The sequence below is a fragment of the Jaculus jaculus genome, chromosome 2 (assembly GCF_020740685.1).
Source record: "Jaculus jaculus isolate mJacJac1 chromosome 2, mJacJac1.mat.Y.cur, whole genome shotgun sequence".
Taxonomy (NCBI): Eukaryota; Metazoa; Chordata; class Mammalia; order Rodentia; family Dipodidae; genus Jaculus; species Jaculus jaculus.
This window is the reverse complement of record NC_059103.1, coordinates 141535759-141558779: the sequence shown is the minus strand read 5'-3', so window position 1 is coordinate 141558779 and position 23021 is coordinate 141535759. Positions and strand designations below refer to the sequence as shown.

The 23021-nt window shown below is 38.1% G+C and overlaps 1 protein-coding gene across 17 annotated transcripts in view; it reads left to right on the top strand.

Moving 5' to 3' along the window:
• The window catches only part of Eya1 (EYA transcriptional coactivator and phosphatase 1), a 331367-nt gene that overhangs the window by 209374 nt on the left and 98972 nt on the right, over window positions 1-23021 (top strand). For 14 of the 17 annotated variants that reach the window (XM_045143934.1, XM_045143933.1, XM_045143931.1 and 11 more), the window contains one exon: window positions 2443-2580. In XM_045143934.1, the coding sequence (XP_044999869.1) occupies window positions 2443-2580 (138 nt within the window). The remainder of the gene's footprint in view (window positions 1-2442; window positions 2581-23021) is intronic. The other 3 variants (XM_004653291.3, XM_045143929.1, XM_045143942.1) reach the window with 1 other exon arrangement.

Below are 23021 nucleotides of genomic sequence, written 5' to 3'. Positions count from 1 at the left end.
GCAATCTTCAAGTTATGTGCTCAAAAGTGAACTTGTAGATGATTATTTGAAGTGACCATGGAATTTTCAGTAGCTGTACAAGAAAGCACTGCAAACCCCCAAGTGTTGCCGGGGGAAGCCTCCCCTGTCACTCTGCCAGCTTCCAGCTTTCACATTGCTATCTTCCCCTCATTCTGTCCTGGGAGGACCTGGGTACCCACCTTTACCAATTTCTGTGCTAAGAGAAAAGGCCACCTGTCCACACCATTAATAAATCCACCTTGTTTACTGAGTTGAGCAGAGAGTGAGCTGAACAGAGAACGGGAAGTGGCAGGCTTCTGCTGTGATGTGTGAGATGGGGAGGCTTTGAGGAGGAGGCTCGCTGTAAAGAGTATTGACCCCAAAGCTTTCCTTGGTTCTGTTTCCTGGGAATAATTATTAGTCTTTAGCATTTTCTGATCTCTCAATTTACCTGAACCTTGATTCTAAGGAGGTGCCCTGGATGCTTTGGACTTAGAACTTCTGGTTTCCTTGAATCAGTACATTAAAAGAATATGCTAGGCTGGGCATGGTGGTGCATGCCTTTAGTCTCAGCAGTCAGGAGGGAGGCAGAGGTAGGAGGATTGTCATGAGTTTGAGGACAGCCTGAGAATACATAGTGAATTCTAGGTCAGCCTGGACTAGAGTAAGCCCCTACCTCAAAATAAATAAATAAATAAATAAATAAATAAATGAATAAATAAATAAATAAATAGCATTTACCACACCCCACCCCTTTTGCAATTCCATAGGATTGTACAGAATTTCAAGATCTGGATGATCTTAAATGACTTTCTCTAAGGACCTGTGAACCTGATTTTTTACATAGATCTATAAAAAATTATAGACATACATTTTCTTAAGAAGGACATAATTCCTTGTGGGTTTGATTAGACCCAGCACTGGATCTGCCTGGCTACCAGGGAAACAAGTCTGCCACTTTATAGGTAGAAGTTATGGAGACAAGTGTGACTGTCAGACTTTATCATGGTCAGTATCTGCCCTCGTCACGAAGCCTTCCGTCTGCAACCTCCCTACGTTAAAGCAGGTGGTCCGGGTGAGGCTGGAAGCAGCTGTGAATGGACAGAATGGGAGAAAGTCCCTACTGGTAACATCATCCAGCCATGTCTGGGATAGCTCTGTCCCCAGGGATCATTTATATGTATAGGTTATTCACTGGCTGAGAATTGCTTGTACAGAGAAAAATCACATTTTTTAAACATATTAAAGTTGTGCTAAGCCTTAAATGCTAAGGTCATTATGAAGTACTCAGCTGCACCAGGAATTAACAAGGCTCTCCCAGCCCAGAGTCAGATTCTTCCAATGCCTTAAGATAATTACCTAACTTCATTCTACTGATGAAATTCCCCTAAAATGGAAATAAACAGAAAGACTACTGTGTATTCTAGATCTTACAGATATTATTTATCTTAAGTGCAAACCAAGATTATTCAAAAATGTGAATTCTCTTGGCAGGCATCTTCCTCTTTCCTCTGTGTGAATTAAGGACAGTTGTTCATGCCTGTGACTGCCTTTAATTAGGATTCTGAGTGGAGCTTTGTACCTCAGAGCTGCCAAGCCCAAGTCTGGAGTTAGGATACCAGCCTGGTGATTTAGGAAGTATTTAGGGACCACAAATAAATTATTTTTATATGATCATATAAAACAAAGTAGTTTTATATGAGTATATAAAAACAAATGTACTATAACTCTCATTTAACAGGATTACCTTTCAATAAGTGAAGGTAGCGGGACAAAAAGGTTGCTTACCGGTCACTTTCACTTCCTTTCGCTGTGCTGTTTTCAGGATTCAGCTCAGTCATTTTGCTTTCTTTATGCTTGCTTTTGGGAAGTATCTACTCAGGAGAAAGTTTCTCATCTTTCTGTTTCATTCTGTGTCCAGTGTTGTTCCTCTGACTACACATGTAATGTTTACTGGTATCAAACTTGAGAGAGAGAGAAGGAGAGGGAAAGGGAGACGGTGCAAACCTACAGAATCTACTATCAATTTTTAGGAGAAAAAAACCATTCAGCTTAGTACCTTTGGAATAGTTTCGCCTTTCCTTATGACTATTTCTTGACTATTCAAAAGATGACTAAGTTTTGTAAGACAATGAATGAATTATAGAAATGATATGTGGGGAATTATATTTCCTAGAAAGTGGGATGCAGGAAACTGGAGAACCATGTGATTAGACTGTACTCAAATCTGTACTTTTTAAATTGAAGTTTATTTTATGATGTTTCACTGCAAGCATCTAGACCCCTGATTGCTTATATCATTAAATGATTGGGAAGCCTTGTGGGAGTTTTGGAGTATGTGATGTTGACTAAACAGCTGTGGGAGTTTTGGAGTGTATGATGTTGTATATTTGCCAGCTTCTGAGCACGAACAGATATGTAAGCTGTCACTAACTGATTTAGGTGCATTGTGGGCAGGCATCAAGACGGAAGGTGGATTGTCACAGTCTCAGTCTCCTGGACAGACGGGATTTCTCGGCTATGGTACAAGCTTTGGTACCCCTCAGCCTGGACAGGCCCCATACAGCTACCAGATGCAAGGTCTGTACACAGCCTTTCTTGCTGCTTTCCTTCCCTGCAGGTTAGAGTTAATTCAAAGTAGATCTGATGTTCCCTTAGACAGTAGCTGATGAGGGCTTGGATTTAGAGCAGGGCATCCCTTTCTAACACACCTCTCCACTTGCTGCCCTTCTGGGTCTAAATTTCCATATGTTCCTGAAGAAGTTAGAAAGAATGACCCATTTGCAGTTCTCTTCTAAATGGTGTAATTTTGTTTGGGTGTGTGATGCTGATGGTTTTTGCCTTTGGGTCTGCTATCAATTAGAGAAAGGAATGAAAAGTAAGACAAAGTCAGTCATGTAAGAGATCGTGGTGTGGTTTATGGTAAAACCTCTGCACTTGGTGTTACTGGCCAGTGTTCCTTAGAGAGCTCTGGTTTCTGCGTTTTCATGGAAGGGTGGGGCTGGAGGGCAGCAATCATGGCTCTACAAATAGAGTAGGTGATATGTATTGACTTCATGATCTACTAAAGTCTAAATTAAATTTCAAAGATTTAATTTACAGCTACCCTGTGGATCTTTAAGATAATGCTTCTAAGAACCAGTGCCTTGGTTTTATTTTTGGAATGGTAGCTCAAAGTTTATATTGTCAAAGTTTTTTTTTTTCAAAACTACATAAATACTACTAGTAATTTGCAGATTTTTATCATGCAAATGAATCTGTACATTGCTTGAGAATAGGTTTCACATAGTTTAACATTCTTCTGTCTTATTTTTACTGCACATCAGTTTAATTGTATTTGGGCTTCTAATGTTAGATTGAGTTAGTTATTACAGTTTTCTGACTGAAGGGCTTCTCTCTATGCTTTTAATACTGCATGTTTATTATATATTTTTGTTACATTAATATTTTGAGAATAAATTAGGAAATGCAGAGAAGCAAAAAACATTACCTTTATTCCATATACGTCTTATAATACTATCATGTGTTCTCCTAGATATACAGTATACAAACATATATTTTTTGTAACATGCTATTTTCAGAGACAAAAATATTTTAAACTTTACATGTCTGTAAGCTCCTTTCTATAATATCTTAATGGCTACATGATATTTACAGATGTATTCATTGCATTTAATTAACCCTATATTATTGGACATCTACAATGTTATACATATATGCATCTTTAATTATGCCATTAGACTAATTGAAACATAGAATTTCAACACTATACTTTAAAATGGTTTCTTTTATATTTATATAAGGAAAGACTGTGTACTAGAGTTCACATATTGGATATTACCTTTGATTTTAACTTTATAAAACTAAAGTGATAAAATTGTTTTCTTTACCAGTGTTATTCATCCTTGCCTAATTATTTCTTTTTTATAAGAACTTTATATAATAAATATAAATGGAAAGGCTCTTAACTTCTCATACAGTTTCATATACATATTTCCTGTTATATCTATTTAATTATTTCTATGTTTTTAATGCAAACCAACTTAGAATTCTATGGTGCAAGATCCATTAATTTGTTCACATTTGGTTTTAACTTTGGTATATGAAAAGTCCTGAATTACAAAGTTTTGTTATACTTAATGGCTGTAGAATAAAACTGTCTTATAGCAGACAGAATTTATTGTTAGAAAGATGCTATTTATGTGCCAGATTCCAAAACTTTTAAGCAGTCTTGGAAAAGAACGGCATTTCTACACATGTTGAATATCAATTGAGTAAAGGTATAAAAGGAACAAGAGGTGCTGGAGAGACCTCATTAATGAATTTCACAGACCTGGGCTCTAGCAATGAAAGGCATCATAAGGCTGACCAGATCTGTGTGCTCATAGAACTTTCATTCTTGTTGAAGTGAGAGGCAACCCAGTAAATTACACAAGTACAGATTTTTCCAGACCATGAGGGAAATGAACATGATGCCGTGGTGGGTGGGTCCCACTGTACTCTGAGCATTTGGTCCGTGGGGAAAAGGAGCAATGCTAAGAACCAGTGGATGGTTCCAAGCTGGCAGTCTGTCTGTAGGCTCTGCTTTCTCATCCACCAAGGCTAAGAACAAAAGCTGAGGGCCAGTATCTGAAGTCTCACATACCTGGTTGGTAACAAATTTCCTTAAAAAGATCAAAGTCTTTTTATTTCATTCTGTTAGCAATATACTGTTAATTATGATTTCATGATTGTCAATCTGTCTGAAAAATAGAAGTTGCCATCCTTTAACAAAATGCTTGAAAAAAGTACATATGTGTTCTGATGGTTTTGGATTATAGGATATTTTGATATGTCTGTACAGAGCTATGCACATATTTTTTTTGTGTGTGTGTGTGTGTGTATAGACATTGGTCAGTAGATAGATATGTGATGAGACCCTATGCTAAACCTGAAATCTACTACATTTCAGATTACCTAGCCCACAGACACTGAGGGGAATTTTATCATAAGTTTTAGGGTCACATTCTGACTACAACCCATTAAAGGAAGCCAGGTATGGAATTTTACATTTGTGACATGATATGTACACTCAGAGACTTGAATTTTGGAGCATTTTGAAGTTTGGAGTTTTGGATGAGGGATTCCCTGAATATACTTGAGAGTTCCTTGTTTGTCTTGCTCTTTTCCCAGGAGAGACAGTTCAGCAGAGGACTAACCAGCTACCAGAGCATAGCACTGAGCTAGAGTAGGGAGAGGAAAATAAAAGAAGGGAAAAGAAATTACTTGGAGGGGAAAACTACTATTGGAAAGAAATAAGGACAATAAAGTACCAAATGAAGCATTGTTTCTGTGCCCATAAACTCTGAGCTTATTGGATAGTGATTAAAACTAATTTGTGGTTTTGAAAATTCCCTGGTTGAGTTATTTTTTTGTTTTTCAAGTGGGATTTTAGAATCTGTTTTCCATGACTGAGTTATAATTTCATATAGATATTTTTAAGATAGCAATTCTTTCAATTTTACATTGTTAGATATGATGTGAATTGCATATGTTAAGCTAGATAATAATTTGCTATTCAACTTGAAACTTAACTTGCCAATATAATGGCGAATAGTGGCATACAGGATACTTTGGAATGCATATGGCAAAAATTTGGACATAGAATTATGCTCCAATTAATATATAATTAATATATGTACTTCTTAATGATTAAATGTTTTATGAAAACTACTCTGCCATTATCCAGTGACATTTGAGTGCCCTGTGTGGAAATTTGTTGACTTTTAAGAATCTTTTTTTGTTGTTGTTTACTTTTGTTTTGTATAATTTGTGAGACAGGCCAAGGGCTGGCTTTTAACTCACAATCTTCTTTTCCTCAGTCTGCCAAGTGCTAGGACTATAGTCATATGCCACACGCCATCTGAATAATCTTTCCAACATATGCTTTTACAATATTCTTGCTCTGTGTAGTTAATTTCAAAAACTCTGGACATGCTATTAATCTTTATTGAAAAATAGTGGTTTTTTGCTTAAGTCAATTTTACTTTGGGCTAGGGATATAAATGAGTGACAGAAGGCTTGCTTGGCATACATAAGACCCAGGGTTTGATTTCCAACATGGAAAAAAAAAAAACCCTGATCTTATAGCTAGAAGATGGATCAGAATATGTTTAGTGATCCATAGGAATTAGCCTTTTTAAAAAAATTCTCCAAGAAGATCTTTTCAACCTTTAAAATAGAAAGAATGATGATTACTCGGGGATAGCTTCTAGGATTCCATAGGAATAGGAGAAATGCTTCAGCAGTTTAGATGACTCAAGCAAGCAGGAGCACGGAGAGCTTCCTCTGTGGGGTGCTCACTGATTGGAAGAAAACATGACAGTCACCTCTTCCGGCACTTTCAGACTTAGAAGGACTGGTCCAGAGGGGAAGTGAAATCCTGTGCCCTGGGTAAAGTATGGTTCTGAAGCCCGCAGCCTACTGGCTATTCTGGCTTTACCACCTGTGGCCTTCATGTCTCTAGTTCTCACCTTGTACGTGGAGGTGATGCTCATTTCTAGGGAGTAAAGTGAAGCATCATTGGGACTTACCTGTGCAAATCACGATGACCACCATGGGGTACATAGTCATAACTCACAGTGATGTTTTTGTTCTTATTGCTCTCTTGCAGCAGTGATGGGGTGACTATTATTTTAATTGTTATAGTCCAGTTTTCTGGGATAAATCCATTAGCTAAGTGCTTCCATTTTCCACTTGGGTAGGATGTACATGTGTATGACATGTGAGATACCTATATGCACATGTGTATGTATATATCTACATTTATGTGGTACATCACATGTGAAAAGTATACTACACATAATACAATAAACATAAACGTATATATATTTTTAACCAACAACAAGAATGCCAAGAACCAATAACCAAAGAGCACAGGAAAGGGAAGAAAGGGTGGTAACTCTGACATTCTAGCATACGAGGAAAATAATTTCATAGGACACAAAGGGTCTGAGATGGTGGACAAGGGAAAGCAGCTAAGAGCAAAAAGGAAGCAAAAGAGAGGAGAGAAAGGCTGTACAAAGACCCTGCCCCAGGTGTTAGCAGCAGAAAACACACAAGAGCTGTTGACTAAGGAATAAGCTCCATGTTGCAGGGCTAACAGTGAAAGAGGCGTCAGCCAAGGCTCCATGCCTCCATGGCACCCTCATAGTTGCCATCACTGTTCTCCTGTGAGTCCAGAAAGGAGTGAGAAGAAAGAGAGGGGAAGTCATTTAATCAGCTGATTTAGTTCAGAAGATAGAGTCGGGAGGCAGCAGGAAGCAGCACCATAGCCTTGAATCTGAGGACAACCAAAGCTATAGAATGAGACCCTGTTAAAAAAGAAAAGATGGGGCTGGAGAGATGGATCAGCAGTTAAGGAGCTTGCCTGAAAAGCCTAGAGACTCAGGCTCCATTCCCCAAGGACCCACCTAAGCCAGGCACACAAGATGGTGCATGTGTCTGGAGTTCCTTTGCAATGGCTAGAAGACCTGGCACGTCCATCTCTCTCTTTCTCTTTCTCTCTCTCTCTCTCTCTCTGCCTCTTTTTCTCTTTCACATGCTCTCATATAAATCATGATTAAATTAAAAAGAAAAGATAAAGAAAGAAAAGGGAAGAATATGGAATGGGGCAGGTTCTGCTTGGCACAGGGGTAAACTCCAGTGTCTATAAAACAAGATAAAATAACAGCTGACATTAATGGAGCACTTTTTATATACCAAGGACTATTCACTTAGAAAAATGACTATATATTCCATTGTACATGGCACTGTGTTGTGTAAGGACAATTTCAAACAAACAGATATTGTATTCCAAGTATATTTCCCTATACCCCTTCCCTTCCCATTCTCACTCCTGTATCCTCTCATTAGTCCTCTTTGCCCTTCACACAGTTTTTCTCTGCTTTCATGTCATATATGCATATGTGATTTGATGTGGCTATCTAAGTCTAAAATGTACAAGAGAAAACGTTCATCTTTCTGAGGCTGACTTAATTTGCTTAATATGATTATCTCCAGTTGTTTCTATTTTCCTGTGAATGACATAACTCTGTTCTTTTCTAAAAAAAAAAGTTCTTAATACTTTATGAGAGAGAGAGAGAAAGAGAGAGAAAATATGAGTGCGTAAGGGCCTCTACCCATTGTACAGGAACTCCAAATACATGTGCTGCCTTGTGGATCTGGCTTACATGGGTACTAGAGAATTGAACTTGGGTACTTATGCTTCACAGGGTAGTGCCTTAAATGCTAAGCCCGATTCTGTTCTTCTTTATGGCAGAAAAAAGGAAACCATCATGTCTATACCTACATTTTCTTTATCTATTCCTTTATTGTTGGATGCCTACATTGGTTTCATAGCTTAATTCTTAGGAATAGTGGCACACTACTAATTTGCAAGTACTTCTGTGATATGTTTCCATGGAGTCCTTTGTGTAAATACTCAGGAGTGGCATAGTTGGGGCATATGCTAGATATGTATTTTCTTTAGAGTTTTGAGGACTATCCATACTGATTTCCACAGGGACTGGTCTAAGTTTACATTCCAACCAGCAATGCATAAGGGTTTCCTTTTGTCCAAATCATCACATTTGTTAGCTGTTTCCTTTTAAAAAAATATTTTATTTTTTAAATAAAAATAGAGAGATAGAGAGAGTGAGAATGAGCACACCAGGGTCTCCTGCCCCTGCATTTATGTGGGACCTGGAGAAGTAAACCTGGGTCCTTAGGCTTCACAGGCATACGCTTTAACTTCTAAGCCATCTCACTAGCCCTTGTTAGCTGTTTTCTTAATGATGGACAATCTGGTTAGAGTAAGATGGAAATCTCAATGTTGTTTTGATTGGCATTTGTCTGATGGCTAGTGGAGTTTAATATTTTTTCATGTGTCTGTTGGATATTTGTATTTAGCTTGTTATTTGAAAATTATTCCTTGCATTACCCATTTATTGATGAAGTAGTTTGGCTTCTTATTGTTTAGGATTGTTTGGGTTTTTGTATATTCTATGTATTAAGCCTTTGCTACATGGATAGCAAATATTTTCTCCCATTCTGTAGGCTGTCTCTTTGCTCAGTTAACTGCTTCCTTTACTGTACAGAAGCTTCTTAGTTTTATGAGTTCCCATGTGTCAGTTGTTGGCAGCCTTTCCTGAGTGTCTGAACTGTTATCCAGAAAATCCTTACCTATGTCTATATTTGAAGTGTTTTCCTTTTATTCCTAAGAATTTCAGCATTTCAGATCTTATATTAATATATTTGGTCAATTTGTAGTTGATTTTTGTAGAAGATGAAAGGTGGAGAATTAGTTTCCTTCTTCTATGTGTGAATTTAGAGTTTTTTCACCACTATTTGTTGAAGAAAATCTCTTTTCTCCAATGTATATATTTGGCATCTTTGTCAAAACTCAGGTGGCTATAGCTGTGTGGGTTTATATCTGGGTCCTCTATTCTATTCCAATCATTAATATGTCTGTTTTGTGCCAGTACATGCTATTTTTATTACTGTGGCTCTATAGTAAAGCTTGAAATCAGGTTATGGTGATAGTTTGGCAATATTCTTTTTGCTCACAGTGCTTTGGTTCCCCAAAGTCTTATGTACTTCCATAGGAATTTTAAGATTGCTTTATGTTACTGTAAAGAATGACATTGGGATTTGATGGGGATTGCATTGAATCTGTAGGTTACCTTTAGTAGTATAGTCATTTTCACATTTTTGTGAATTATTTTTAATTTAATTTTTAATCATTGTTAATTATTATTATTTTAAATGTATACTTTTTATTTATTGGAGAGAGAGAGAGAAAAAACGAGAAAGAGGTAGACAGAGACTGAGAGAGAGAGAAAGAATGGGTGTGCCAGGCCCTCCAGCCAATGCAAATGAACTTCAGATGCATACATCTCCTTGTGCATCTGACTTACATGGGTTCTGGGGAATCATACTGGGGTCCTTTGGCTTTGCAGGCAAATGCCTTAACAGTTAAGCCATCTTCTCCAGCCCATTGTTAATTATCAATTTTTCCCAAATGCATATCTTCCAGTGTCTTCTTCAGATTCTTTCTTCAATGTTTTTATTGTAGATAACTTTCACCACTTCCTAGGTTAGGTTTATTCCAAGGTATTTTGTGAGGCAATTGTGAATGGGATTGTTTCTCCAATTTCTTCCTCAGCATGTTTCTTATTAGTACATAGGAGGGTTCCTGATTCTTTTTTTTAAAACTTGAATGTTATATTTTTTATTGCATAGGTTTTTTTTAGATTTCTTTTAATTAGTTTTGTGCTCAGTGAGTACTGTCAAGTTAGTACCATTGTTGGCCTCCATGTCCTCCCCCTTCCCCCTGCCCCCTCCTTGTTCAGGTATATAGGTCATGCATTGTGGAGTTAGCCCACAGTTATGGGTAGGAGAAATGTCTCTGCATATCATGACCCAACGTGTGGTTCTGACATTCTTTCCACCCCCTCTTCTGCAAAATTTCCCTGAGCCATTTTGGGTTCATTTTAGGTCAGCTTCAGTGATGAGGTGTCAGGAGCCTCTGTGTCTCTGGATATCTGGTTTGGTAGGAGTTGATTATTCTTGTATATTAGTATTGAAGTCTTTCACTTTGCTAAAAATATTTATCATCTCTAAGAGTTTTCTGGTAGAATCTTTTAGAGTGTTTCATATATCAAATTTTATCCTCAAATGAGGATACTTTGTCTTTTTTATTTCCTATTTGTCTCCCTTTTATCTCATTGTCTTAAGCTCTGACTCCAAGCCCCATATTGTGAGTTGAGAAAGTGGACACCTGGTCTTATTTCTAATTTTAGTAGAAATGCTTTGAGTTTTTTGACAATTTAATAATATGATGTGGACTATAAGAATGGCTTGCATAGCCTTTGTTATGTTGAAATACATTCCTTTTATCCTCTGTGTCTTCAAAGCTTTTATCATGAAGGGATGCTATTTCATCAAAAGCTTTTTATCTTTACATCTATCACGATATCACATGATAACTTTCCAATGACTATTCTAATTATTTCATATATATCATCTTTCTAACAACTTTGAGCAATGACTTTACAAGATAGGAATTTGAAAATCCCAGGGCATATTAAATCAGCAATTCATTTAACTTGTGTAATATAATCAATTACTAAAAGATAGCTACTAGCAATAAAAATGGAGAATGGTATAGTTCTGTCTGATCCTGCCATTCTTTACCTACACCTAGGCACAGAGGAGGCCTTTACAGACAATGTAAAAGTGCCTGAACTATCTGTATGCTCTAAAAAGTAGACTTAATCCTTAAAATACAGCCGTTGCATTAGATAAGTATCTGTGTGACTAGTTCGAATACTGCTGAGTACACTCAAAAAATTATTCTTAGAAAACTCATGTCAGAGCCCTGGACGTGCTGTTTTTCTTTCACAGCCCTCATAGGATCGCTTGATGTGGCAGTCCATGGCTCTTTTAGCTCTGTGGAACCTGGTTGGCATTAGGTACCATCATTTCATGAGAAGGGTCCTCCTGGGACTCCTCTGCTCCAAAATTCTGAGCTTCGGTCATGGGAGCAGATGCCTGTGACTCCAGCACATACCACCTTAAGCCACATAATGATCCAGTTTTGTTTTGCATATACTAGCCCTGAAATTCCATCAAATTAAATCTTGATGCTTATGTTTACACCGTTTGCTACCAGATCACAAAAAGTCTTTTATTGGGCTGGAGAGATGGCGTAGCGGTTAAGCGCTTGCCTGTGAAGCCTAAGGACCCCAGTTCGAGGCTCAATTCCCCAGGACCCACGTTAGCCAGATGCACAAGGGGGCGCACGTGTCTGGAGTTCGTTTGCAGCAGCTGGAAGCCCTGGCGCACGCATTCTCTCTCTCGCTCTCTATCTGCCTCTTTCTCTCTGTCACTCTCAAATAAATAAATTAAAAAAAAATCTTTTAAAAAAAGTTTTTTATTTCTGCTTTGGTTATTTCTTTTGCATAGTTAGTGAAAGCTTAGAAAGTTTCTACTCCACTTAGAAGGACAAATATGTTCTAGTTCTCAATGCAGAGTACCGCCTAGAGAAGCGAAGTTGTTGCACATTGGATTTGGACACATTTGTGCTCCTGTGCTCCTCAGTTTCTGAAAGAACCTTTGGAATGATGGGGGGTTTTCCTCACACCCTGGGCAAAGCTTCTTCAGATGAGCTGTCATGATTGGAGGCCGTGGAGTTACAGAGGGAGGCTGGAGGACCCTGGGCCAATTTTACAAAAAGTACTGACTAGCTCACTAATCAAAAGACATAGGCAGCCACAGTGAAGGGCATGCTGTGTGTGTTTGTGTGTGCCCAGGGAGTGTGCATGCATATGTGAAAGAAAATTGCTTAGCAGAAGCTCATTTGTCTCTGATGTACTGAATCGGTGCCAAACTATCTGTTTGGGGTGTCATCATGAACAACCTTTCTTCTTTAATATAAAGGAAGCCATTGATGTGAAACCACACTTTTTTTTTGGGGGGGGGGTTCTAGGGAGGGTCTTGCTCTAGCTCAGGCTGACCTGAACTTTACTATATAGACTCAGGGTGGCCTCAAACTCATGGCTATCCTCTTACCTCTGCCTTCTGAGTGTTGGGATTAAAGGCATGCGCCACCACACCTGGCTTAAACTTTTATTTCTGTATATTTTTTTAAATGCTATGACTGGACTATTGCTGTTATGTCCTTTGAAGTGCCACGTGCCGCAAAAACTGGACACAGAAGAAATTATGGTCATAATGATGGTGGTAGGCCGAAGGGGGAAAGTGAAATTTCTCTTAGCAGTCTATTAAAGGGTAAGAGAACATAGAGTTGGTCTGCAAAAGATTTTTAGACACATAACAACAATGAAAATGAAAGTCCTTTCACTTAACTCATTATAGGCTCAGCTTCAAGGAAAACAGCTTTCCTTAACAGTTCTGTTGACTCTAGACTGTTGAAGGAAGTGACCATCTTCACTTACTGTTTTTCCACCAATATCTGGTATGAATATGTCCAAAATAATACAAGTGGTTGTTAATGGTGAAGAAGTCTATGTATCAGTAAACTTAGAAATGGCCATTCACAAAGACTTTAGTGATCTTCCTTTGTTGAAATAAATTTGGGATTTCTGTGGATAAATGTTTAGTTAACATTCCATCGTGATCTCTTTAAAGCAGCCTTCCCTTATGTACATAGAGGGATTGCAGCATAATCAGGTGGAGTAGGGAGCGCCTCACCTCCCTGAGTGTATTATTGTTCTGCAATCGCAGAGATGTGATGGGGCATTCCTGTCATTCACACAGGGAAGGTGTCAGGATTTCTCTTGAGAAATGAGAGGGGCTACATGGATGAACATGCACTAAATCCAGAAACCCGGAAACTTTGCTGTGTTTGTTTTTCTTTAGGCTTCATTGCTCTCACTTAGAGGGGAGGAAAAAAAAACACATGCATTTTTGCCCTGTCTTTGTATATAATGTTGTTTGTTCTGCTGAAGACATTGGGGTTCAAACTAGAGAAACAATAAATCAACACAGTGGTTTGTTAAGGGTGTGCGGAAGGACATAAAAGCCCACCTCCATCTGCAACACTATGCTGTGGTGCATGTTGAAGTGAGAATGACTTAAAAACATCACCCTTGCTTTATTTGATCCCTTGTCTATCACTCTTCAGATCGAAAGGTGAGCCATGTGTTGGTCATTTAGGTACTCTGAAATGCTAAGTTGAATGAACTGGTCCACTTTTAAAGTTGTTCACTATAGACATATTTAAGGATATGGTTCTAAGAAAATATATCACAAATATTTTTAGATAATCTGCTATTGATGCTTTTGAAAACTGTACATTCTGGCATAAAATTACAATAGAGTTGAGACTGGATTTTAGCCTACTCTGATATTCAGATTTTTCCCTTTAGTTGCTTGACTGGTCCACTTTTTAGTTCTTGGCTTTCTTACTAGATTTTGTGTGTGCGGGGGTGGGCTAGGTTCATTTTATGACAAGCAGCATTCCATTCTATTTTGTGTTATTTCAAGTGTTGAAATTTGTATGGAAATCTCTTGAAATCCAGGTAGAGCAAGAATTGATGACCATTACCCATTTGATTATCTATATGAGTTTTTAGTTAAAATATATAGAAATCTATCAAGAAAGATAAATGGATTGCAGTCTTAATTACCTAAGTAAAAATAAACTAATTTAAAAAGAGAAACTTGGTCCATTAAGATCCATCTTATACGGAAGGGGAAAGCCCTGGTTTTCAATAGCCCATCTGGTCTTCTGAGGTTTTTCCCCATGGACCTGTGCTAACTTCTGCCACAGAGATCGTGCCCGATGATGGACATAGCCCATGGCAAAGAGGCCAGGGAAGGAAAGCAAATGGACTTCTGTGAAAATACACGAGGGACAAACAGCATCCTGCTTGCCAAGTAAGTGCTAGAAAACTCTAAAACACGGGAAGTACAGACAGGCCCCAGCAGGTTCCAGCATTCTTATTTTGGCTGGGCTTCTGATTTTTAATGTGAGTTCTTGTTCTCTGTGAAGTAGACCTTTGACCTACATGTTACTCTTTTTTTTTTTTTTTAAGAAAAAAAAAAGCTTTTTGAAGTTTTTAATGGGCAGTATTCTCCATGTTAAATCACATACAAAGCAAAAATCAACATAAGCTGTGTTCTTCTTAACTAAGAACAGAATTGTGGAGCTATATTAATATAAGTTTTGGAAGATTGGTGTTTTCAAATTTCAATTGCTTTGCACCTATGGAACCGGGTGGCCCATACAGGATCTTCCAGCAAGACTGTTTCTTGTTTGTTACGGTTGACAAGGTTGCCACCCTTCCCTGCAGGAGGCCCTAATGGTGGCAAGAAGAAAGTAAAGTCTTGTGGTATACTATCCCTGGGTGACATTTATAATTTACCAGCTTAAAGAGAAGAGTGATAGTGAAGTCTGTTAGAAATAAAATGTTTTATTCCAAATTTATTTATTAATTTTTTTGGTTGTCATTGTCTCTGTTCTTGGTGTATCTGTGGGTTTTGTGTAACAAAAAATTACCACCACTTCTCAGACTATTGCTTTCCTTTCACCATTTCTGACTCAGCCAGCCTAAAATATTTGGTATGATGGGTGAGAAAACAGTAACCTAGATAATGGCCACTCTCTAGTCAAGAGAAAATGTTCAGGGACTTTCTCATTCTCTGTACTTCCTAGACAAAGATTAGAATCCTGACTCAGATGTGTACTTTGTGATGAAATAACCTGAGACAACAGGTATTGATATGTTGCAGTGTGGATGTACTCTAAAAGTGCTGGCTGTGAGACAAGACGTTCTTTTTTTAAAAAATTTATTTATTTATTTATTTGAGAGCGAGAGACACAGAGAAAGACAGATAGAAGGAGAGAGAGAGAGAATAGGCACGCCAGGGCTTCCAGCCTCTGCAAACAAACTCCAGACGCGTGCGCCCCCTTGTGCATCTGGCTAACGTGGGACCTGGGGAATCGAGCCTCGAACCGGGGTCCTTAGGCTTCACAGGCAAGCGCTTAACCGCTAAGCCATCTCTCCAGTCCCAAGACGATCTTAAGCAAATAAAAGCAAAGCATTAGGTAGCATACTACCTGATTTGAAATATCCTACCAATCTATACTAACCAGCACAGCATGGTATTGTCATTAAAACAAGCATGTTGACCAATGGAAGAGAACATAGGATCTAGAAATACATTCATGCATCATTAGTCAGATAATTTTCAACAGAGGTGACAAGAATACACATTAAGAAATGATAGTCCTTTCATAAGTGGTGTGGGGAAACTTATATAAGATGTGCAAAAAAGTGAAATTACCACCCCTATTTATCATCATGTATGAAAATGAACTCAAAATGAAGTAAAACCAATAGGATTACAGTCTGAATTTAAAGTTTCTCATAGATAAGAAAGACTTTTAACAAAAATTGTTTATTTTTATTTATTTATTTGAGAGCAACAGACAGAGAGAGAAAGAGGCAGATAGAGAGAGAGAGAGAGAGGGAGAGAGAGAAAGAGAGAGCGAGAAAAAATGGGTACGCCAAGGCTTCCAGCCACTGCAAATGAACTCCAGACACGTGTGCCCCCTTGTGCATCTGGCTAATGTTGGTTCTGGGGAATCAAGCCTCAAACCGGGGTCCTCAGGCTTCACAGGCAAGCACTTAACCACTAAGCCAGCTCTTCAGCCCAAGAAAGACTTATTTTTATTTATATGCCTGTATTATTCCTCTAATATCTAACGTATCAGAGAATATAGCCTGCAAAAGGTTGTTCTGTTAGGATGCCTATAGCTGGACTATCAAAGTAAACATTAAGTATGAATGGCCATATGGAATGTGGTTTCAATGTCCTTAAACCACCTGTGGGCTTCACTAAAAATTAGATTTATGAGCTGTTCAAATTTATACCTCATCAACTTAAAATTTTATTTGATTAAAAGTTCTAATGGCCGGGTGTGGTGGCACACGCCTTTAATCCCAGCACTTGGGAGGCAAAAGTAGGAGGATTGCCATGAGTTCAAGGCCACCCTGAGACTACAGAGTTAATTCCAGGTCATCCTGGACCAGAGTGAGACCCTACCACAAAAAAACAAACAAAAAAAAAAAGTTCTAATGTACATTTTCTCCTGAGATCTAGAAATGTTAACTCCTTCTAGAAGGTTCTTTAGGTTTTACACTTAATTTTTTCTTCATAAAATTTAAATCTAAAATTGTGTTTATGGTTTTTCTTTATCTAGTCTTATTATCCTAAGTTTGTAAATGAATTGCATTAATATTTGCTAGCTTGATAAATGTCTATAGCATGTAATGTTATATCCTTATATTTGAGAAATAAGATCAAATAATATTTGATTATTTTTCTCTCTCTTTTTATAAATTGCTAAACTAACAAGAAAAATGAAATTTTTTTCTCAATGTTTTTTAAATATTAAATCCACTTTTTCAAACTGGCTACCATCACCACTACCAATAGGTGGATGGGTAGATAAATAGACAGACAGACAGGCAGATGATAGAACAAGTGAGAGAGCAAAGGGAAAGCCTCTTTCTGTCCTTTTAGAGCACTTGTGAAGTTCTCCCTGAACTCAGTCACATGCTAGAATTCATTGAAATTCTCAGGCCACACTGCTATCTTTCCCTTGAACATGAATATGGCCCTTCAGTGACATGGGTCCACATGGCTTACCTATATCTGTATCACAATGACAAAATAAATATAAGAAATGAACCTAAGGATTCAGGCTCAGGAAACAAACAAGGTTTGTAGTACTTGTTTAGCACTGGTCTAGTGAAGACATAATGACATAATTTCATTTATTAATGGCCCAGGGTTCCTAGAAGATAAGATCACTACATGCAGAAATAGTTAAAGAAAGCTTATTGGAAAAACAGGACTGGAGATAGACCTTGAAGGATAGGAAAAAAAAGAATGAGAAAGAGAAATATTAAATGAGAGGAACAAAGCTAAGTGAGTTTTCAGGACCATGCTGACCATATTCTGAATTAACATAGTGGGCTGTGCATGGAGAGCTTTGAGAAATAGCTTGGTTAACATAGTCTCACCGAGCACTCCAGCCTCAGCTTTCCAAATGTAGCCTGCTGTCTTTAAGCCCTAACTAAACAGCTCCCCTCTCAGAGCTTGTGGTGCTTCCCTAGGCATTGCAAACTCAAGGTTCTTTGTGTTGTCTTCATGAATTTGTGCTATTTTTTTAAGAAGATCATCATGATGATGGGTCTGAACTGTAAACTTGTCTTGTCATTAGAGCTCTATTATCTCTCAGTATAAACATTCTCAGCTCTACAAGCAGTACAGGCAGACCAATGGAAGAAATTTCTCCAAAAGGAAAGACTTCTTCTTCTTTTTTTTTAGTGTTCTATGCTGGGAATGAGTGTCTCCTCTCCATGTTAAAAAGAGGAAAATTATGATTGTTCACAACTCTAAATTATTTAAGTAGATAAGATTTTCCTTGTTAGAAAGGTAGCCACAGTCTACCTTCTTGTGGTGTGACTCAAACCCAGATCCACTAAGAGTTATGGGTACATCACTTGAACTAGCCTCTGTCAAATTCCTTGACTGAAATAATGGGTTCTAACTCATGACCGTAATCCTTTCTACCTTAGGTGATATTTATGATTTCATATGAAATTAAAAATGGGAGGGCTGGAGAGATGGCTACGGAGTAAAGGCATTTGGCTGCAAAGCCCAATGACCCAGGTTCCTTTCATCTTTTCCCAAATAATGCCAGATGCACAAAGTGGCACATACATCTGGAGTTTTTTGCAGTGACTAGAGGCCCTGGCATGCCCATCATGTCCATTTTATTTATTATCTATCTATCTATCTATCTGCCTATCTATCTATATATCATTATCTACCTATGTCTACCTTTCTTTCTCTCTCTCTCTGGGCACATAAATCAATATTTTAAAAAATGTGAAACATTTCATCATAGACTATTTCTGATATGTTTTGTTATACCTAGGTATAAAAATATTTCTGTATCATTTTGGTAAAAGAATGTAAAACATTCAGCTTAATTCTGTCTCAGAGGGATTGATCCTATGAAGAACAGCTCCTTGTTATGTCTTGTTCTATATCCCTTATAATATTCAACTGGAGCCTGTGAACGAGAGCCTTCTACACAAATGTGTCTCCCTTGCTGGCTGTGTGGAGTGGGAGGTGGGTTTTGTAGCCTTCACACACACTGAGCCTTTCTTAGTGGCTTAGTTACTACAATGTACCCTTTGCTTTTTGGTGTGCTGAACTGCACTGAATCCCATCTGGTAGTAGTAGCAGGGAAGTCTACCTGCAAAGAGCTATCACTGGGATCTTCCTATGGATGCTCCACTCAGGTAAAAGAACCAGAAAGTCTCCATGGCTAGGTTCCAGGAGCTGCTTCTCTTTTCCTGGGGCTTGCAACACATGATTACTTTGTGTAAAAAGAAAGCTTGTTCTACTTACATGCTTTTGAAGCAGCTAGCTGCCCTTCTAAGGTGTTACTGGGACAAAATCTCTGTCAAAAACCACTTTAAAGGAAGAGGGTTTATTTCAGCTCACAGTTCAGGGTTACAGAGTATCATGACAAGGAAGGCATAATGGCAGGAGCCTGAGGCAGCTGGTCACATTCAGTCCACCTTGAGGCAGCAGAGTGATATTGTGCCCAGCCCCCCTCTCCTTTCTATACAGCTCCAGATCCCAGCCCATGGGGTGGGCAGGTGTTCTCACCTCAGTTAAGCTAATCAAGACAATCCCTCACCAACATGCCAGGAGAGTGTCCTGGTTCTAGACCCTGTCAAATTGATTATCAAAGTAAAGCATCACAGATATCAGTTGAATTTGGAACTGAAACCTGGTAATAATCATGATAGGGGTTAAGGTTTGTTAAATATATGAACTGTGGGGTTATACCCTAATGTTTTGCCTCAACAGATTAGGAGTCTGGCTCTATGAGGCCAAGATAAGTACCTTTCAACAAGTGACTCCTGGTGCTAAGGAGGTCATTCATCAGCCATATTTTTTATTTCAGGGGTTAAAAATAATTAAATGAATATAGTCTTGCTACTCTGAGATCAATGTGCTATAGCAATTAGGAGCTTCACCTTTGGGACCATGGACTGAGCTGTGGCACACTTCTCATAAAAGCGTCTTATGCATGTGTATGAAATGTGAGTGTATGTACACCGTGGGGTGATCAGACAGAAGCAGTGAGCAGGAGCAGGCAAGATACTTGAGTTGAGCAAGGGACAGTGGGAGTGTTCACGAAGCCTCAAGTTTCTTCATTTATCTTTGTCATTTCTATTTTGCTTCCTGTAGAGTGATCCCTGGGAAAACTTGAGTGAATTTCCAAGATTACCATAAATCAATATTAAAAAGGGGCAAGAAAGCATGGAATAGACTTAAAGCAGACAGGCTTCTGTCTAAATTGCACTTTCACTTTAAGGAAGCTATAGTCTCTTGTTGTAATCCTAAATTTCTTTATCTGCAAGATGGGAATATTAGCACTCTAGGTATAGTATATAAAGCTTGGGGAAGGTGAGGCTACTCCTAATGTAATGACTCAACAAGAGTTCACCTATTGTTGTAAAAGTGTTATTCTCTTGCTCTTAAGCTGTTTTATGTGTTGGATACAAATATCAATATTTATATAAGCTCCAACATTTGTTGTTGTTGTTAGCCTATCTTGTAGGCAAAGGACTAACTTAAGTACAATTAGTATTAGTTTATTAATTAATTAAAATACTGATTATTAAAGTATGAGTATAACAGTATTCATATATACACATACATTTCACATGTATTGATTGGCTAATAGGTAGGTAGTTATAGGAAAGATGATAGATAGATAGATAAATAGATAGATAGAAAGAAAGAAAGAAAGAAAGAAAGAAAGAAAGAAGAAAGAAAGAAAGAAAGAAAGAAAGAAAGAAAGAAAGAAAGAAAGAAGATAGGTAGGTAGGCAGGTAGATAGGTAGATAGATAGATAGATAGATGGATGGATGGATGGATGATAGTATGACCCAGCATTAAGTGAAAAGGGGAACTACATTGGGGGAGGGTTTTTTGAGGAAGGGGTTTCTAGCTCGTGTTGAATTAGGATGTTCAACAAAGTTAGCCAGGACTTGAAAGCAGGAGGTATGAAGAACAGTGTTGAGAGAACTACATGCTAGGTCACTAATGTTGGCCTGGGATGGGCATGGGGAGCTGACTGCTGGAAGAAACCAAACAAGCCCAAAAGATAAACAGGAGCCAGAGCAGTGAAAGGCTAATAAATAAACCCTGGTGAGGAGCCTGACTTCTATCCTAAGGGCAACAGGGAGACTACGAAGGGCAACTAAAGGTTGCTTTTCAAGTCAGGGAATGACAGGTTCAGTCATGCACATTAGAGGAAGGTCCCAGAGCTTTGTAGGGAATGAACCAGAGAGAGCTGGCAGGTGGGAAGGGAGCTAGTAATGAAGGCTCTGGTCAAAACTGAGCATCAGCAGTCTGGACTAGAAAGCAGATTGTTTGCTAAGATAGAACAGCCTGGAACTGTGTTCCTGGTGGTGGAAAGATAACTTCACCTGAGCCTGATTTTCTAGTAGGTACACTGTTCCTTGAAACAAGTGAGACCTTTTGGAAGTCACATTAAGTCTCTGAGGCCACCGGGGTGCCATTAAACTCCTGCTTTAGCACACTAAATGGAATGGAATCTCAGCCTGCAGTCAGCCGGTAAATGAGTATAGCTGATGGTGACTTTCAGCAAGTGTACAGGCTTAGAAGTCGTATTACGTCTGGAAAGTCACTTGGGTACTATTTGGAGTACTGAACTGTGATTTACTTGGTCAGACCCTAGTGGCCTGTATGTGCCAATATAGCTTCCATGGTCTTTTCTACCCTGTTCCAGGGAGTAACTTATGGAATGAAAACACACATTTTTAAAATGTATTTTCTATATCTTATTCATTTTCTTGGTGGAAAGGGATTATTGAGGTCAAAATTTATTGCCCAAAAATGTGTCATTTAAATGAAAGTAGCAAGTCATAACCAAAAAATGTGGTTTAAATGAAAGTAACAGGTCATAACCCAAAGTAATTTTTCCTATCAAATGTATATAACATAATAGCTGAAGTTAAGAGGTGTACCCTTATCCAAAAGAAATCTACACTTTATTTCACAAGGAATTTTTAAATATTTATTATTAATTTCCTTTACATAGAAATGTCATTATTAATTACTTGGTTATGGATGCACAAGTATGCCCATGAGATTCAGTGTTTAAAAAATAAAATGGGTATCATCCCAGTAAGTCCTGTGAGGTCCAGTCCAGACCATAGTCATCCTTTTACTCCTGTGTTTCATTGGTGTGATGTGATAGGCAGTATGGTTAATAAATTTGCAATTTTAATATGCAAATGAACATAAGATGGACAACTATCAATCCAAACCTGGTTTGAAGTAATGGTGTGTGAGATATCCTTATCTGGAGATAGTTGTTCTGGTAACTTTGTGTACTGGGTATTAGAGGGCTGGAGTGGCTTGCTGGTTAAGGTGTTTGCCTACAAAGCCAAAGGACCCAGGTTCAATTCCTCACATAAGCCAGATGAATAAGGTGGTACATGAATCTAGAGTTTGTATGCAGTGGCCGGAAGCCCTTGAGTGCCCATTCACTCTCTCTTACTCTCAAATAAATAAATAAAAACAAAAATAAAAATAATGGGTATTCCTAAAATGTGCAAAGGAAGAAACCTCAACTATAAATCTTTGTGGTAACTAAATTTGAAAGTATTTTAGGAAGTACTTCTCATCTTAATAAAAACAATAAATTTTGTATCTATCTATTAAATTTCTTAAATAATTAAGTAGAGAAATTTTTAACTATTGAAAGAGATTAAGTAACATTTATATAACTTGGGAAAATGAAAAGAAGAAAAAGTACATAAATACAGTGGAGAATTCTATATTTTGCTGGGATAACCCGTAAGCCTGCATGGCCTTTGTGTGATGAGGATCCTTGTGCTTTCTGAAGTAGTGCTTCATTTGATGTTATGAACCTTCTGGAGTAAGATCTTACAATTAAGAAAATTGTGTCTTAGAAGGGACAAGTGACTTTTGCAAAGTCCAGGCAATTCATAAGTGGTAACTAAAACTCCAGTCTGTGTTTTCTGCTGATATTCAATGCTTGCTACCAAGTAAATCACTAGTATGAACTAACTGCTATGCTGTAGACCTGAAGCAAAGCATATTTTGATTTCAGGGGTTAAAAATAATTAAATGAATAGAGTCTTACTACTCTGAGATCAATGTGCTATAGCAATTAGGAGCTTCACCTTTGGGACTATGGACTGAGCTGTGGCACACTTCTCATAAAAGCATCTTATGCATGTGTGTGAAATGTGAGTGTATGTACACCGTGGGGTGATCAGACAGAAGCAGTGAGAAGGAGCAGGCAAGATACTTGAGTTGAGCAAGGGACAGTGGGAGTGTTCACGAAGCCTCAAGTTTCTCCGAGTTTCTACATCTGCTAACAC